Here is a 15,958-nt window from a genome sequence, read left to right as displayed (position 1 = left end):
TTATGTTGTTAATTTTTAATTATTTAAATAATTAATACTCCCTCCGTCCACCAATTAAAGCCCCATTTGAGGGTGGGCACGGAGACTAAGAAAACTGAAAAAGGTGTTGTGGGTGAAATATAAGGGTAGTTGTTTACTTTTACTAATCTTTAATTAAGAGACTTTTACTTTTTTGATTAACTTTATTATCTTTAACTATTCCATTTAATTTTTAATTTATTAATCTTTGACTATGTCATTTTAATTTAATGACACCAATTCTTTTTTTCTTTTTCTTTTTTTCCATCTGTCATTTTTTTTTTCTTTATTAATCCTTTGTTTCAAAAAGTAGCAGACTACCAGATTTTTTGTAAGGTTTGCATTAGATACACAAAGGAATTCGGAGGTCTGCATGAGAGAAAGCTGAAATTTGGAGGCAAAATAAAATTTCATTTAAGTAGCTGCTGCAAAAGTACAAGGGCCCCTCCAAAACCATTTGGAGGGAAAATCAAACTAATTCTCTATAAATACAGCCATTACTCCTACTTCATTCAATTCTCACCAACCAAAACCAAAAAACAGAAAATGGCCATAGAAAGGCCAAAACTAAAAGATGATGAAAGAAATAAAGTTGCTCAGTGGCTGTTAGAACATAGCAGTGCAGGGAAATTGCAGCATGGAGCCAAAAAGGAGGCGGCACTTCACTTCAAAGTGAACTTGAAGACCATTTGGAAGATTTGGAGCCAAGTCTCCCATCAAAGAGCATGTGGTGTACCTGTCGAGGTAAAATCAATTAGAAAAGGCTGTCTACACAAGGATAAGAAACACATTGATGTTGAAAAAGTGAAGAAACTTTCTGTTTTAGAAAGATCTTCTTTGAGATGCATGTCTACCCATCTAGGTGTGTCTAAGTCTTTGATTCACAAGTGGGTAAAAGAGAGAAAACTGAAACCACATACAAATGCAATAAAACCATTTCTTACCCCTCAAAACAGGTTGTGTCGACTTAGTTGGAGTCTGAAACAACTAAGTTCTCTAAGTGAAGATGGATTTATACAATTTCAAAGCATGTATAACACCATTCATATAGATGAAAAATGGTTTTACCTTACCAAAACTAAGGACAGATACTACCTCATGCCCGATGAAGTAGAACCCTATAGGACATGCAAATCAAAAAGGTATATTGAAAAAATCATGTTTATGTGCGCTGTTGCGAGGCCAATAATTGATGAAGATGGCACAATCATATTTGATGGAAAGTTAGGCATATTTCCTTTCACAACAACAGAACCAGCACAAAGGAATTCGAAAAATAGATCAAAAGGTACAATGGAAGTGAAGCCAATTGCAGCCGTCACTAAGCCAATCATCAGAGCCTGCCTTATTAAAGAGGTAAGCATGATCTGTTTTTTTTTAAATTGCTATCAGAATCTGTTCTTTATTCATCACTTAGCCCTTAATATGGCAGATGGTCCCAGTGTTCAAAGCCAAGTGGCCAAAGATGTCAAGCAAACACATATATATCCAACAAGATAATGCCAAACCCCACATTAAAGCTAATGATCCAGACTTTCTAGCGGTTGCAAATACTGATGGATTTAAATTCCAAATAGTATGCCAGCCAGCTAATTCACCGGATACAAATGTGAATGATCTAGGGTTTTTCAGAGCTATACAGACCCTTAAAGATCAAAAACCAGCCAAAAATGTGGAGGAATTACTAGAGAATGTGAAAGCTGCCTATGAGGAATACTCACCAGAGAAGCTCAGCAGTGTTTTCCTCACTTTGCAAGGCTGCTATCATGAAATAATCAAGGCCAAGGGTGGGAATAACTACAAGATTCCCCATATGAACAAAGACAAACTCACAAGACAAGGGCTGTTACCACGTTGTATTCAAGTTGAAGAAGCACTTGTAAGGGACAGTCTAAAGTTCCTACAGATGGAGTCAAGTGAAGAAGGTGATATTTTAAACCTTGAAGGTGTCATAGAAGGGCTGAATCAAGTGGAAATTGCAGACTAGAATCCTATAGCTCCAATGTTTACAGGGACAAACACCATGCAACTGTTTTTGAGGGTGTTTGAAATGTAAACCATTTTTTGTAAGCTTAACTGTTTTTAGCATGCTTAAGTACATTATCTTGTTATTGCTGCCCTCAGAATTATAAAAATCATCATAGGGCCATATTATACATATCCCAGATACACAATTGGCACCATAGATGCACAATCGGCACCAAAGATGCAGAATCATCACCAAAGATGCAGAGAAGGCACCAAAGATACACAATCGACATCAAAGATACACAATCGGCACCACAAATGCACAATCGGCACCAAAGATGCACAATCGGCACCAAAGATGCAAAATCAGCACCAAAGATGCAGAGAATGCACCAAAGATACACAATCGACATCAAAGATACACAATCAGCACCACATATACACAAAAGACATCACAGAAGCCAAGAATCAGAGAAGGCATCACCAGCCATCACCCACCAAAGAAATGAACAAAGAAATCAGATAAGGCATCACCAGCCATCACCCACCAAAGAAATGAACAAATAAATCAAATAAGGCATCACCAGCCATCACCCACCAAAGAAATGAAAACGACTTCACCTGGTATGAGAGATAGAACACTAGGGAACCATATCCCTAGTTTTTTCAGGTAGGAGATTCGCTCGGTCTCTTGCTCGGCCTCTGACCTCTCTCGTCTCAGAGATGTTGGCGGTGGAGGGGCCTCCGGCATCACCCCGGTTGCTAACCACGTGTCGTAGCTGGCGTCGGGGAGAATGCATTCAGTGATGCCAACATATTTAGTGTACTTGTCGGCCTCGTACCACGCCAACTCTGAGATCTCCGATTCCGGCTGCATCGACGCCGACATGGATGGATCGAAGCCTGAGAACTCAGTTTCCGGCACGAACATTACCGTTTCAGAGCAATCGAAGCCCGCCTCTTGGGAATCCGGCAGCATCGACGCCGATTCAGAGGGATCGAAGCCTGAGAACTCAGTTTCCGGCACGAACATCACCGTTTCAGAGCAATCGAAGCCCGCCTCTTGGGAATCCGGCAGCGTCGACGCCGATTCAGAGGGATCGAAGCCTGGGAACTCAGTTTCCAGCACAATCGTCTCTTGATTTATAAATCGAGACACATAATCGACAACAATACCCTCCATAGAAGAGGATAGAGGTATTTTTGATGAGGAATTCATGGAACACGACGAAGTGGAGGCGGCTGAGAGAAGATGGAAATTAGGGTTTGAGAATTCTCTAGAACATGATAAGGAAGAACACGAGGAAGTGGAGCGGCAGATGTCAAATGATTCTAGGGTTTGAAGAATTCTCTAGAACACTAATATGGGCTAGGATAAATGGAATGGCCCAAATGTTTAAAACATAAAGGACGAAAATTAGTTTTGATTAGGAGTTTAATTAGTTTTCTAATTAAATGAGTTAAAAAGTGAGATGGGATAATTAATGGCAAAGGGTAGTAATTTTAAATAAAGAGAAGGGGTAAAAGGGTATAAAAAGCAAAATGGGACTTTAATTGGTGGACAAATATTTTAGGGCAAATGGGGCTTTAATTGGTGGACGGAGGGAGTATATAATAATTTTAACTGCGAAATTATTCTGTCGATAATTTTTAATTATTTAAATAATATATATTATTTATTTTTAACGACAGAATAATTCCGTCGTTAGTATTTAATTATTTAAATAATTAATTATTCCTTATTTTTAACTACGGAATAATTATGTAGTTAACTCTTATGACGGAAATTTCGTCGCTAATTCTGTCGTTAAAATATTTTCGTAGCAAATTCGACGTAAATTCTGTCGTTAATTATAGAAAATGTGAGTCGTCGTTGATCTGTCGTTAGGCCGTCATAATTTTATGACGGAATCTATTTCCATCGCTAATTCCGTCGCAGTTTGACTGTTTTTTTGTAGTGGTACTGAACTACGTAAAAAATATATATATATACTCACATTCAAATAAAAACTAACCCTAAAAAAACCATACTGAGAATTTCGTGAAATCAAATAGAGATGAAGTTATTTAATTAACTACACTCTTATATGATTCACATAAAATCGATACAAAGATTAAAATAAAATTACCTTTTACGATCGAAGGGAGATGATGGGAGAATTAGAACTATCGTGCTGATAACGTGTTATAAACTAGAGAGAAGCGAGAGAATAGAGAAGAGAATACGAATGGAGTGTATTCAATATGAGGGCCAAAAACCTCTATTTATACAAGTAGTAAGCTAGGATTTTAGGGAGGTTTCTTGGTCAACACACATAAGATATATCTTATAGATATATTAAAACAAGTTTGACGATTTTTTTCCTTTTCTTTTTGGCATGTGAAGTCTTTAAAGAGTGATACTAAACAGCCACGTTGTGGCCACACACAAATCACTTAAATAAATAATAATAATTTATTTAACTTATTTTTTTAAATAAAAATACGATTTAGTTATTTTATTGTATTATCTATGTTGTAGTTATTTTTTTGTAACTCTTTTTTTATTTAAAAAATAAATTAAAAATAAAAATGCCAAAAAAATACACTGTAGAGATTACAATAAAATAACTAAATCTTATTTTTATTTTAAAAAATAAATTAAATAAATCAAAAAAATTCCTATTAAATTAGTTCGTGAATGGCCACAATATGACTGCATAGATTTATTTGGCCGCTGAAAAAATATTATGGAAGAATAATATTATCCCTCCATGAAATGGAAGCATAGATTTATGACTGCATAAATAAGGAAAGAAAAATGGTGTTTGTGTAAAATGTGGGATAAGAAAGTAAATATTTAAATGCATAAATTTTTGTTATCCCTCCATTTAGAGGGATAAAATTAAGCAAACACACCCTAAATATATATATATATATATATATATATATATATATATATAGGGGCGCGCTCCAGTGAGACCCCCTATTTTTCGTGTAACATGAGTACAATGAATAAGATATATAATACTAATGAACAAAACGTATATCTAATGAACAAGATGTATATACTGATGAAAAACAAAATTTAAAAAATTCGTAATGAATAAGACATATATACTGATGAACAGGGCCGTATATACTGATGAACAATGCAGTATATACTGATGAATAACAAAATTTAAAATATTCTGCTCCCTCCAAGATTCGAACCCTGCGAAAAAAAATCACCCTCCAGATACAATATCAGCCATATGATTGATAAAATAAACGCACCAGATCGTGTCCTAGATTTCACTAAAATTAGAGGGTCTCATTGGAGCGGCCCCCTATATATATATATATATATATATAGGGTTAAGGTGCAGATAGGCCCCTCAAGTGAAGGCCCTTAGAGAATTTCAGTCCTCTTACTAACTGTGTGTGCAGATTGGCCCTCGAACTCAAAAAAATGGTGCAGATCGCCCCCTCTGACTTAACACCGTTATGGGCCGTTAGTCAGAGGGGGCGATCTGCACCGTTTTTTTGGAGTTCAGGGGCTAATCTGCACATTTTCCCTTTTTGGAGTTCGGGGGTTAATCTGCACACCGTTCATTAAAAAAAATCACATCTCATCTTCTCCGACCAACTTTTCCGGCGTCAATCGCCGTCAGATGAGGAAAATCACGAAATCAAGTTCCCAAGCCCCAAATCGGGAATTCCAAATCGGCGTCATTGCTCCCGAAAATCACATAATCGAAATGGAAACTCGAATTCTCCCTCGAACGTCACCGCCCTCAATTACAGAATCACCCCCAACGAATCGAACTTCGCCTCGCCGTAGGCGGTGATCGTGACCCCAATCGAGATCGAGATCATGTTGGCCATGGTCTCTGATTTGAAGGCGTCCTTCTTCAACAGCACGCCGATAGTGTAGATGGCGACGGGCATCGTCGGCCTTTATCACCGGATTTCACCGGATTTGAGAGAAAGAGGCGACTCCTTATCGAGAAAAGCTAGGCGTCTCCTCATCGAGAAAAGTCAGGCGGCGGGTTCACCGGATATGCGGCGGCGATTTCCGACGGAATGGGAGAATTAGGGCTCGTCCTTGACGCTAAGCGTGTGCAGTCGAGTGAGCTCCGAGGTTTAGGGCCCAAGAGAGAAAGAAAGGGATGGCGCCCTCCGCCGGCCTCGCCGGAGCTTGAATCAGCGACAACGACGATCAAATTTTGAGCGAGAGAGATGAATTAATTAAAAAGTTAAAAGGTGCAGATTAGCCCCTGAACTCCGAAAAAATGGTGCAGATCGCCCCCTTGACTAACGGCCCATAACGGTGTTAAGTCAGAGGGGCCGATCTGCACCGTTTTTTGAGTTCGGGGGCCAATTTGCACACACAGTTAGTAAGGGGACTGAAACGCTCTAAGGGCCTCCACTTGAGGGGCCTATCTGCACCTTAACCCATATATATATATATATATATATATATATATGTAGAGACAATCTCATGATGTAAACGAACCCATACAAAACTCTTTCGTCAGCACAAAAAATTATGTGTTACTATCTTAATTTACTGTAAATCATATCATGATTCAATTTCAAATTCATATATGTAAATATAAATATACTATTGTCTATTGAATACTCCCTCTGTCCCGGTCAAGACGCTACATTTGCTTTTCGACGCGAGATTTAAGGAGTTGTAGATTAATGTTTTAAGTGTGTAATAATAAAGTGATAAAGTATGAGAGAGAAAGTAATAAAGTGATAAAGTAAGAAAGAGAAGATAATAAAATGATAAAGTATGAGCAAAAATGTAATAAAGAAATACTTAATTAGTACTCCATCCGTCCACGAAATGAGTACTCATTTGTGGACGGCACGAGTTTTAAGAAATATATGGAGTGTAGTGTGAATAGTTTAAGGGTCCCACTTTTTGAGTGTATTAATTAAAAAGATGTGTGGGGTACACTTGTCAAAAAGGGAAATGGGTACTCATTTCGTGGACGGACGAAAAAGGAAATATAGTTACTCATTTCGTGTACGGAGGGAGTATTAATTAAGTGTTTAAAATTTCTTATTTTTGCCAAATATAGAAATGTAGCATCTTCGTTGGGACGGCCCGAAAAGGAATATGTAACATCTTGAGCAGGACGGAGAAGCACAAATTTGTTTTTTTTTTAAGGGTTAAGTATCAGATTAGCCCCTAAGGTGGAGGCCCCTATGGCATTGGGCCCCTTATGGCAAGGGGTGTGTCAAATAAGCCCCTATGGTAATTAAAATCGAACAAAATCACCCTTAGCCCTAACGGTGAGTTAACAGTCGTTAACTATTTAAAAAAAAAATCTTTGTCTACCATGTGTTCGACGAAATGACTGAGACTCGTCAACTCGCCGCAGCTCAGCCTCCTTAATCCGGAGCCGCCGCTACCGCCACCACCGCTGCCGTCGTAGCCCCCGCTTCCTCCACCACCAACGACGGCGTCGTCACCACGGCACCAATTGCTGACGGGAGCCTTCTCGATTTTCTAAGACAAGTTTCGACGTTTGGACTCTCACTCGTGAGACTTGACATCCGGCAAGAGTCAGATAGGCACACCGATGTTCTGGATGCTATCACGAGGCACCTCGAAATCGGATCCTACAAGGAATGGCCTGAGGAGCGCCGTCAAGAATGGCTCTTATCTGAACTTAGTGGCAAGCGTCCGTTGTTTGGTCCGGACCTTCCAAAAACCGAGGAGATTGCTGATGTCCTCGACACGTTTCACGTCATTGCTGAGCTCCCCTCGGATAACTTTGGCGCCTACATTATTTCAATGGCGACTTCCCCGTCTGATGTGCTCGCCGTGGAGCTCTTGCAACGAGAGTGCCACATCAAGACCCCTCTGAGAGTAGTTCCGCTGTTTGAAAAACTCGCCGATCTTGAGGCCGCCCCTGCGGCCGTGGCTCGGCTGTTTTCCATAGATTGGTACCGGAACAGAATCAACGGAAAACAAGAGGTCATGATCGGATACTCGGATTCGGGGAAGGATGCCGGTCGGCTTTCTGCTGCGTGGCAGTTGTACAAGGCTCAAGAGGAGCTCATAAAGGTGGCGAAAGAATTCGGGGTGAAGCTCACGATGTTCCACGGCCGAGGAGGGACTGTCGGGCGAGGAGGGGGCCCAACCCACCTTGCCATACTGTCTCAACCGCCGGACACCATTCATGGCTCGCTCCGTGTCACGGTGCAGGGAGAAGTTGGTGGCGGAAGTGGTGGTGGAGGAAGCGGGGGCTACGACGGCAGCGGTGGTGGCGGTAGCGGCGGCTCCGGATTAAGGAGGCTGAGCTGCGGCGAGTTGACGAGTCTCAGTCATTTCGTCGAACACATGGTAGACAAAGATTTTTTTTTTTTTAAATAGTTAACGGCTGTTAACTCACCGTTAGGGCTAAGGGTGATTTTGTTCGATTTTAATTATCATAGGGGCTTTTTTGACACCCCTTGCCATAAGGGGCCCAATGCCATAGGAGCCTCCACCTTAGGGGCTAATCTGATACTTAACCATTTTTTTAACTCAGTTTTATGATGGGAAGTGATAGCTACGTCCCTCCAATTAAGTGGAGAAGTGGGAATCCTACAACGCACAAACCTATTATTTTTGCCTAGGAACAAACAATTGTACACTCATCATAGTTATCATTATCTCAGACATCAGAAAAAGAATGCAGAGCTGATTATAATATTAGTTCCAAAATTATTGACATTACGACTACAAACAATGGCCACAAAGTTCCCACTTTTCTTGTCTGCTTCTCCCTTTATTTTGATTTTGGTAGTTAATTAACGACACCTAGTTAATTTTAAAATTTTATTAGTGCATATAAACAAGGTTGTTTTCCTCCAATTACTATAGCATATAGACAACATGTATTGAAACTGGTTCATAAACCCGGCCAAGTTCATTTTATGGATTTAACCCTTTGGCTTTATCATGATTCATTTTTATCAAAAAAATAAAATAAAAAACTTTCATACTTCCTAATCAAACGCAATAATTCAATTGGCATGCAAGTTATGATCTCAACTTCAATCACATCTTTTATTGATTTTTTAGGTGCCTTTATTTTGATTGTAAAATTTTCATTGAAAAATGAAAAAATATTACTCCCTCCGTCCCAATAATCTTGTCCCACTTTCCTTTTTGAGTTGTCCCAATAATCTTGTCTCATTTCCTTTTTGGGTAAATTTTAAGGCTAATTAACTCTCACTTAAACATGATTCTAATTAAACTTACCCCTCCAAATTACATCACTCGCCTCTCTCTCTCTCTCTCTACCATCTCCCTCATTCTCCCTCTTCGCTCCACCATTTCCCCTCTGCAAATCCACCGGCGCCGCCGCTCACTTCCCCTCTGTTCCACCGGCGCCGCCTCCCTCTTCCCCCTTTGTTCTGCTGCCGCCGCCTCCGCCTCCCCCCTTCCCCCTCTGTAAATCCGCTCCCCCATGAATTAGGGCTCCCTCTTCCCCCTTTGTTCCTTTTTCTATCATATATTTACTAGAGATGAAAAGATGAGAGAATATTAAAAAAATATTTCCACACCCCTACCATAGGATAATATTATCCAACATTGAAGAGAAAATGAATGAAAATGAACTGTCCGAGAAAATATTCCACTCTGCCCGAAGAAAAAAAATTCATCATAGAAAACATGTGAAAATAGTGAAAAAAATAAGGAAAATATATTCGTTTTCTCATTTTCTATCAAAGTAAATACACCCTTAAAGATATTATTGGTACATAATAATGAACCTAGTATTCATGATGCTATTCTTTTGTTTTTTAATACACCCTTCATCCCATATATACATGTTGATTGAGATTTTCACAAGGATTAAGAAAAATCATTGAAAATAAAAATATATAAGTAAACTTCCTATTATGTTCATATATATTTATTATTTCATGATGTATTAAAGTTAAAATAAATTAAAGAATTAAATATAAATATAATAATAAATGAATAAAAAAATATTTTTTTTATGAAAATAAGCCTATATAAATGAAATATCTGAAAAGGGAAAAAAGCTTATATATATACAGGACGAAAGGAGTATGACATATATTTGTAAAATTAGGAGTTTATCGATATAGAGTTTGAAAATTAAGTTAATAATAATCAGAGTCTCTCAACGACGATTTCAAAGCTTTCTCTTATGTTAAAAAAACATGTAGTTTTCGACTTTAGTTACGTTAGTAGGAAAATCAGTCTTGCTTTTAAGATATAATGATATGAAAGTTGGATTTTTCATTCTAATTTCTAGATGAGGTGGTTTTGGATTGCACCCCCACTTAGATCATGGCCCGCACCATGACCCAAATCCGTATTTTGACCCGAATTATGAATAACATTATTCTAAATGCGGGTCAATTCGATTGTACCCAAGTTTTTGTGTTTCTAGATATTATAATTTATACATACCGATTAATTTGGAATAAAGCCGTTTCTTTTGCCAAACCAAAAAAAAAAAACATAGAGACTTTATGACTTGAATGACTCAATTACATTTATTTTTTCCTTCCCAATTTGACGTGATTACAACAGAAACATAATTAAGGGAAGCTAAAGTATTTCCTTTATTTGATGCAGCTCAATATCATCTAAATTCCGGATATAAATTGGTTTTATATCAACTTCAAGTTTAGCGACAGGTTCATCGTTAGACTATAATTAAATGTAGTATTTGTCGTATAATTTTTTTCCCCCCACAATAGAGAATGCATGCAAATCTATTTTATCTTTGTCTAATTGTGGATTGGATTAACAAGTAGATCAAACGTGTATCACCTTGAATCGAATCACTACCTAATCCCCTACCATAAACATACAAATATACTCAATTAAACAAGTAAATTACATTCTGTTCTGTAACCTATAAAGAGGATTCTAGTCACCTAGGAGGTGGTCAGTTCGATGGATTAGATTGGACTTATATATTTAGTCTCATAGTAATATATTCTTCCATTGGATAGATATGATTCAGTACTTAGAGGGTATTTGGTTAAGCTTATTTTAAAGAGCTTATATATTATTTGAGCTTATTAGTTGTAGTTTCTTAAGAATTTATTAGTTGTCAAATTGTTTGGATAATTGAGTTTATAAGTGAAAAAAAAAATTAGTTAGAGAGAGAATACCAAAAAGAGATGAAATTAGAATGATATATGATGAAAATAAAAAAAATTATAGTTAAATAATATTTATAAAATAATTGATATATATAAGATTATGAAAAAATAAACTAAGGTAGATAAACTTATTTTTTAGGAAACTTATGAGCTATTGGAACTTATTTTAGAGCTTAGAAGTTGATTAGGAATTTATTTTGTCAAATACTTTAAAGTAAGCTATTTTAAAAAACTTATAAGTTCAGTTAAAATACCTTTTTTAGTATGATGATCACAATACCAGGTACTATTAATCTTACCTTATAAGTTATAAGTTTTTTCGATTTTTTCCTTATAACAAAATAAATTTCAAATAATCTGGACGCAACTCAAAATCAGATAATTTCGAATTAATTTAATATTGAATTACAGAACAGAACCAAGTGTCCAAATGTTAACGTTGTCTATATATTCAATCATCCATATATATATATACCATCTCCAACTCATACATCCGTAACACTCTCTCTCTCTCTCTCTTATATATATATACGTGCAGAGATTTCTTTGTAAACATTAATGATGAAAGGAGTTGCAGTGAGAAGGGCATTATGGGAATCCAAACTTTTCCGAGGCAGCGGGAGACGTGGGTATTCCCGCAGCGCCGGTGCATGCTCCGCCGCGGACGTGAACGAACTCCCGAAAATACCCCCCTTCGACTACACTCCGCCGCCGTACTCGGGCCCCACCGCCGCCGAGATCTTGGCCAAGCGGAAAGAATTCCTCAGCCCTTCCATGTTCCCCTTCTACACTAAACCTGTGAGTCCACTCATCACTTAACCAAAAAATATACATATTCCTTTACAAAAAATAAAACGTTAAATGATCAATACTCGTCACAACCTCGGATTGATTTCAATTTATATATATATATATATAGAATACAATTTCAATTTAAAATCAATTTTAAATTGATTTCAAAATTTAGTGGTACTTTTGCAGTTATAATAAAATTGAACGTTTATTTATAAACTATATTTTCTCTTTTGATAATCTTTTTTTTTTCTAAAATTATGAAATTCGACTAATTATAAAATATTTAATATACATGTCAAATCAAAGATCAAAATAAGAGCTTTAATTTGATATATTTTATGTAAATATTTGATTTAGAATGTAAAAGTTATATTTATTTAAAGATTAAAATTTTTAAAAAAGTCTCCCCTCTCTCATTTTTTTAATAATAAATATATTTTTAAATTCTTTTTTATTTTTATTTTTTGACTTTTTTTTTTGCCTTTTCATAATACCAAATTTTATTATTGTGATCTCTTCTTAATTTTTATTTTTTCAATATTCAGCACAAATATATTTAATTAATTTTTTTTATTATTATAGATAATTGAATTGGCATCAATTTTATATAAATATATAAATATAAAAAATGTTTCTCGTGTATTGTACATAGTGTAAATTGCTAATGCATTATTTATATTTAGAAAAAAAAAATAAAAGGTTAAACGATCAATATAAATTTTCCAATCGTCTAATTTAAATTTCAAAAATATATTGTAGTGAATCAATTATTCGCATATCGCAACACCAGCATACATAATATGCTACCAACATCTCTCTATCAAGCTGCATAGAACTCATCTACGTAAGCAAGAATAAATTAATTTAAATAATTTCGATAATGAACAAGCCCCATCTTCCATCTTCATGAATTTGAATAATATGTTAGTTGCAAAGGTAGATGTTATAATTTGGTTTTAAAAAAATGAAAATTATTTGTTGATTCCTTAAAATAATGTGTTTGAACAGGTGAACATAGTCCATGGCAAGATGCAATACTTGTTCGATGAGAAGGGGCGGAGATACCTCGACGGCTTCGGCGGCATAGCCACCGTGTGCTGCGGCCACTGCCACCCCGACGTGGTCAAGGCCATCATCGATCAAACCAACAATCTGCAGCACTCCACCATTCTGTATCTCAATCATGCCATTGCTGATTTTGCTGAGGCTTTAGCATCCAAGCTGCCTGGTGATCTCAAGGTTGTGTTCTTCACCAATTCTGGGACAGAGGCGAACGAGCTGGCTATGATGATGGCTAGATTGTACACCGGCAGCCATGATATCGTTTCACTCAGAAACGCGTACCATGGCAATGCAGCTGGGACCATGGGCGCCACGGCTCAGTCCAACTGGAAGTTCAACGTTGTTCAGGTACTCAAACATTGTTTTATTTATTGGATCAATTTGTTAGTAATGCTTGTTTGCAAATCAGAGTGGGGTGCACCATGCCCTAAATCCAGATCCATACCGGGGTATGTTTGGATCGGACGGTGAGAAATACGCGAGAGATGTTGAAGATCTGATCAAATTCGGGACATCTGGACGTGTTGCTGGCTTCATGTCTGAAGCCATACAGGTAGCATTGCAATAGCATCATTGCTCCTTTCTTTTGTATGTCTGAATCCTCATTAAAGTTGGAGTGTTGCGTGTCAAAAGGGAGTTGGTGGGATTGTTGAGCTAGCTCCGAACTACTTACCTAGTGTCTACGACAGCATCAGGGAGGCCGGAGGGGTGTGCATTGCGGATGAGGTGCAGTCGGGCTTTGCTCGTACGGGCAGCCACTTCTGGGGGTTCGAGGCACAAGGCGTGGTGCCAGACATAGTCACCATGGCTAAGGTTAGGCTGTCCTAACATAAGAAATTGTTGGAAAATTGATTTAGAGATGAGCAATGTGGTTGCAGGGGATTGGGAATGGGATCCCTCTGGGTGCAGTGGTGACAACTCCCAAGGTCGCCGAGGTTCTAACCCAGAGAAGCTACTTCAACACTTTCGGGGGCAACCCCGTGTGCACTGCAGCGGGCTTGGCCGTGCTCAGGGTGATTCAAAGGGAGAATCTGCAGGAGAATGCTCGTGTCGTTGGTTCTTATCTCAAGGCCCGCCTCAACGCGCTCAAGGACAAGCACCAGAGTAGGCTCCTCCTCATCACCACCATCATCAACAACAACTATAACCACTAACAATCTCGTGCAATGCAGTTATCGGTGATGTTAGGGGAAGAGGGCTAATGCTTGGGATAGAGCTAGTTACGGATAGAGCCCTCAAAACTCCTGCAAACAAGGAAATTGTTCGAGTTATGGAACTCATGAGAGGTATCTATCTATCTATCTAAATTCTACTAAAAAATTGTAGTAAAGTTGAAAGAATTGTGATATGATGATCTAGATATGGGAGTTTTGGTGGGAAAAGGAGGATTCTATGGGAATGTTTTTAGAGTAACACCTCCACTCTGCTTCAACAAAGAGGATGCTGGTAACTTCTCTCAACGCTATATATATCTTTGTTTGCCCTTTTTCTCTCTATTCATCAATGTTTGTGTTGTCAATGCAGATTTCATGGTGGACGTCATGGACTATGCCATGGCCAAGATTTGATCGCGAAGGTTGCTTGTTCGATCTTTATATATAAAACTTGATTCAAACAAATGTAGCCATATATGTATCTTTGATTTTCAAATATCGTGAAATGTATGACAAACAAATCATAGAAATCTTAACGCAATCAAATAATACTAGATCATCATCATAACCATGGTTGCCCTACACTTTATATGTATAAGAAAAATTATGAATCCAATTAGGATTAATTAATTGCATCTCTAAATGGAGTAGTACACCTTCTCTCTCTTATTGATACATACTCTAGCCATCGTAGCGGCGGAACATGGAGGATCTCGGCGAGTGGTGGCCGGAGACAACCTCCGGCCGCCGCGACTGGGAGGCGGAGAAGTGGACGATGGAGCTGAGGAGTGAGACGATGTTGAACACCATGAACTCGAGCTCACGGTAAATGCTGCTGCTCTTCCTCAACATCACGTGCATTACCATAGATATTGCTTCATCAACAATTCTTGCCATTTTTATTTTTTGTTTATTTGGCATGAAGGTTAACATCGATGGGATCCAACAGTTGACATTATATTGTGATAAGTGATGATAACGATGATATTATGCAGTTACTGAAATGTCCTTTTCTTGCTGCCTTTTGTCATGAGAATTTACCGAGCCAATTATTGACATATTGTGATCCATTCTTGGTAGTTTTTCTATTTAAAGAATCAAAGTAAGCAAGAGTTCTTATTTATTTTTATTTCTATTTTTCGAGCTCGACGAATAAGGCGCATGTGGGATTCGAATTTGAAACATGTAGGCATCGGTTTTAGTTTTATTTGATGATCGTGTGATAGAATGTATGCGAAATACATGAATTTTTGAATGAAGATCTTGAGAAATTATCTATCGTTTGATAAGAGTGTTCACAAGATACAAAATTAATTTGGAGGAAAATATTGAGAAGTTAATAATATGTGTATCACTTGCATCAATCGATGAAATGAAATATTGTAAGAAAAAACTAAATTGAAACAAAAGATATAATTAACATGTCGGTTGGTGAAATTTAGGAAATAATAGGGGCATAAATGTAATTACGAAAAAATGAGGGGGTAGTTGTGGAGTAATTAATTGATGAAGACATTATGTGCTCATTCTAAAGGTGGCCAAAACTAACCAGTACAATTTTCGCTTGGACTTTGCTTCAATTATGTCGACATTCATTTTTGTGCTAAATTATTTTATTTCGACTCTAGAGAGGAAAATTTTCATTAAAAATGTTGCATCATTTCAAAATCATCAGGTATTGTCGAATGTCCATTCAGATCTCTAATTGGAAATTATCAATGGCTACAAATTTTTGAAATAACGTGCACCAAGTGTCTGCGTCGAATAAAATTTGCTAAGTTTGAGAATTTATAGTTAAAGAAATTTTTAGTGGCACTACCATATTCCATATTCCATCTAACTAG

General features: G+C 37.4%; 3 protein-coding genes across 3 annotated transcripts; all 3 read left to right on the top strand.

The window, feature by feature from the left end:
• The first annotated feature begins 564 nt into the window (after positions 1–564).
• LOC131023014 (uncharacterized) lies at positions 565–2,005 on the top strand. Its single transcript, XM_057952551.1, has 2 exons — positions 565–1,374; positions 1,451–2,005. The coding sequence occupies exons 1-2, from the start codon at positions 565–567 to the stop codon at positions 2,003–2,005; spliced, it is 1,365 nt and encodes a 454-aa protein (XP_057808534.1).
• Positions 2,006–7,167: 5,162 nt separating this feature from the next.
• LOC131023013 (phosphoenolpyruvate carboxylase 2-like) lies at positions 7,168–8,516 on the top strand. Its single transcript, XM_057952550.1, has 3 exons — positions 7,168–7,216; positions 7,482–8,311; positions 8,499–8,516. Exons 1-3 carry the CDS (start codon positions 7,168–7,170, stop codon positions 8,514–8,516), a joined length of 897 nt encoding a protein of 298 aa, XP_057808533.1.
• Positions 8,517–11,583: 3,067 nt separating this feature from the next.
• Positions 11,584–14,757, top strand: LOC131022766 (alanine--glyoxylate aminotransferase 2 homolog 3, mitochondrial-like). The gene is made up of 8 exons (XM_057952287.1): positions 11,584–11,901; positions 12,907–13,308; positions 13,370–13,513; positions 13,594–13,773; positions 13,839–14,064; positions 14,133–14,246; positions 14,320–14,406; positions 14,485–14,757. The coding sequence occupies exons 1-8, from the start codon at positions 11,662–11,664 to the stop codon at positions 14,526–14,528; spliced, it is 1,437 nt and encodes a 478-aa protein (XP_057808270.1). The 5' UTR covers positions 11,584–11,661; the 3' UTR covers positions 14,529–14,757.
• Positions 14,758–15,958: the final 1,201 nt, after the last annotated feature.

Source organism: Salvia miltiorrhiza, chromosome 4 (assembly GCF_028751815.1).
Source record: "Salvia miltiorrhiza cultivar Shanhuang (shh) chromosome 4, IMPLAD_Smil_shh, whole genome shotgun sequence".
In the NCBI taxonomy this organism is placed as follows: domain Eukaryota; kingdom Viridiplantae; phylum Streptophyta; class Magnoliopsida; order Lamiales; family Lamiaceae; genus Salvia; species Salvia miltiorrhiza.
The sequence above is the reverse complement of the archived record's forward strand: the minus strand, read 5'-3'. Positions and strand labels throughout refer to the sequence as shown.

What these genes read in the sequence shown, in the direction of transcription:
- LOC131022766 (XM_057952287.1), top strand. Translation starts at nt 11,662, where the DNA reads ATGATGAAAGGAGTTGCAGTGAGAAGGGCATTATGGGAATCCAAACTT. An exon ending in TCCCCTTCTACACTAAACCT is followed by an intron (nt 11,902 to 12,906) that starts GTGAGTCCACTC and finishes GTGTTTGAACAG; the next exon opens with GTGAACATAGTCCATGGCAA. An exon ending in AGTTATGGAACTCATGAGAG is followed by an intron (nt 14,247 to 14,319) that starts GTATCTATCTAT and finishes ATGATGATCTAG; the next exon opens with ATATGGGAGTTTTGGTGGGA.
- LOC131023014 (XM_057952551.1), top strand. Translation starts at nt 565, where the DNA reads ATGGCCATAGAAAGGCCAAAACTAAAAGATGATGAAAGAAATAAAGTT. An exon ending in GAGCCTGCCTTATTAAAGAG is followed by an intron (nt 1,375 to 1,450) that starts GTAAGCATGATC and finishes TTAATATGGCAG; the next exon opens with ATGGTCCCAGTGTTCAAAGC.
- LOC131023013 (XM_057952550.1), top strand. Translation starts at nt 7,168, where the DNA reads ATGGCATTGGGCCCCTTATGGCAAGGGGTGTGTCAAATAAGCCCCTAT. An exon ending in GTGTCAAATAAGCCCCTATG is followed by an intron (nt 7,217 to 7,481) that starts GTAATTAAAATC and finishes TTCTAAGACAAG; the next exon opens with TTTCGACGTTTGGACTCTCA.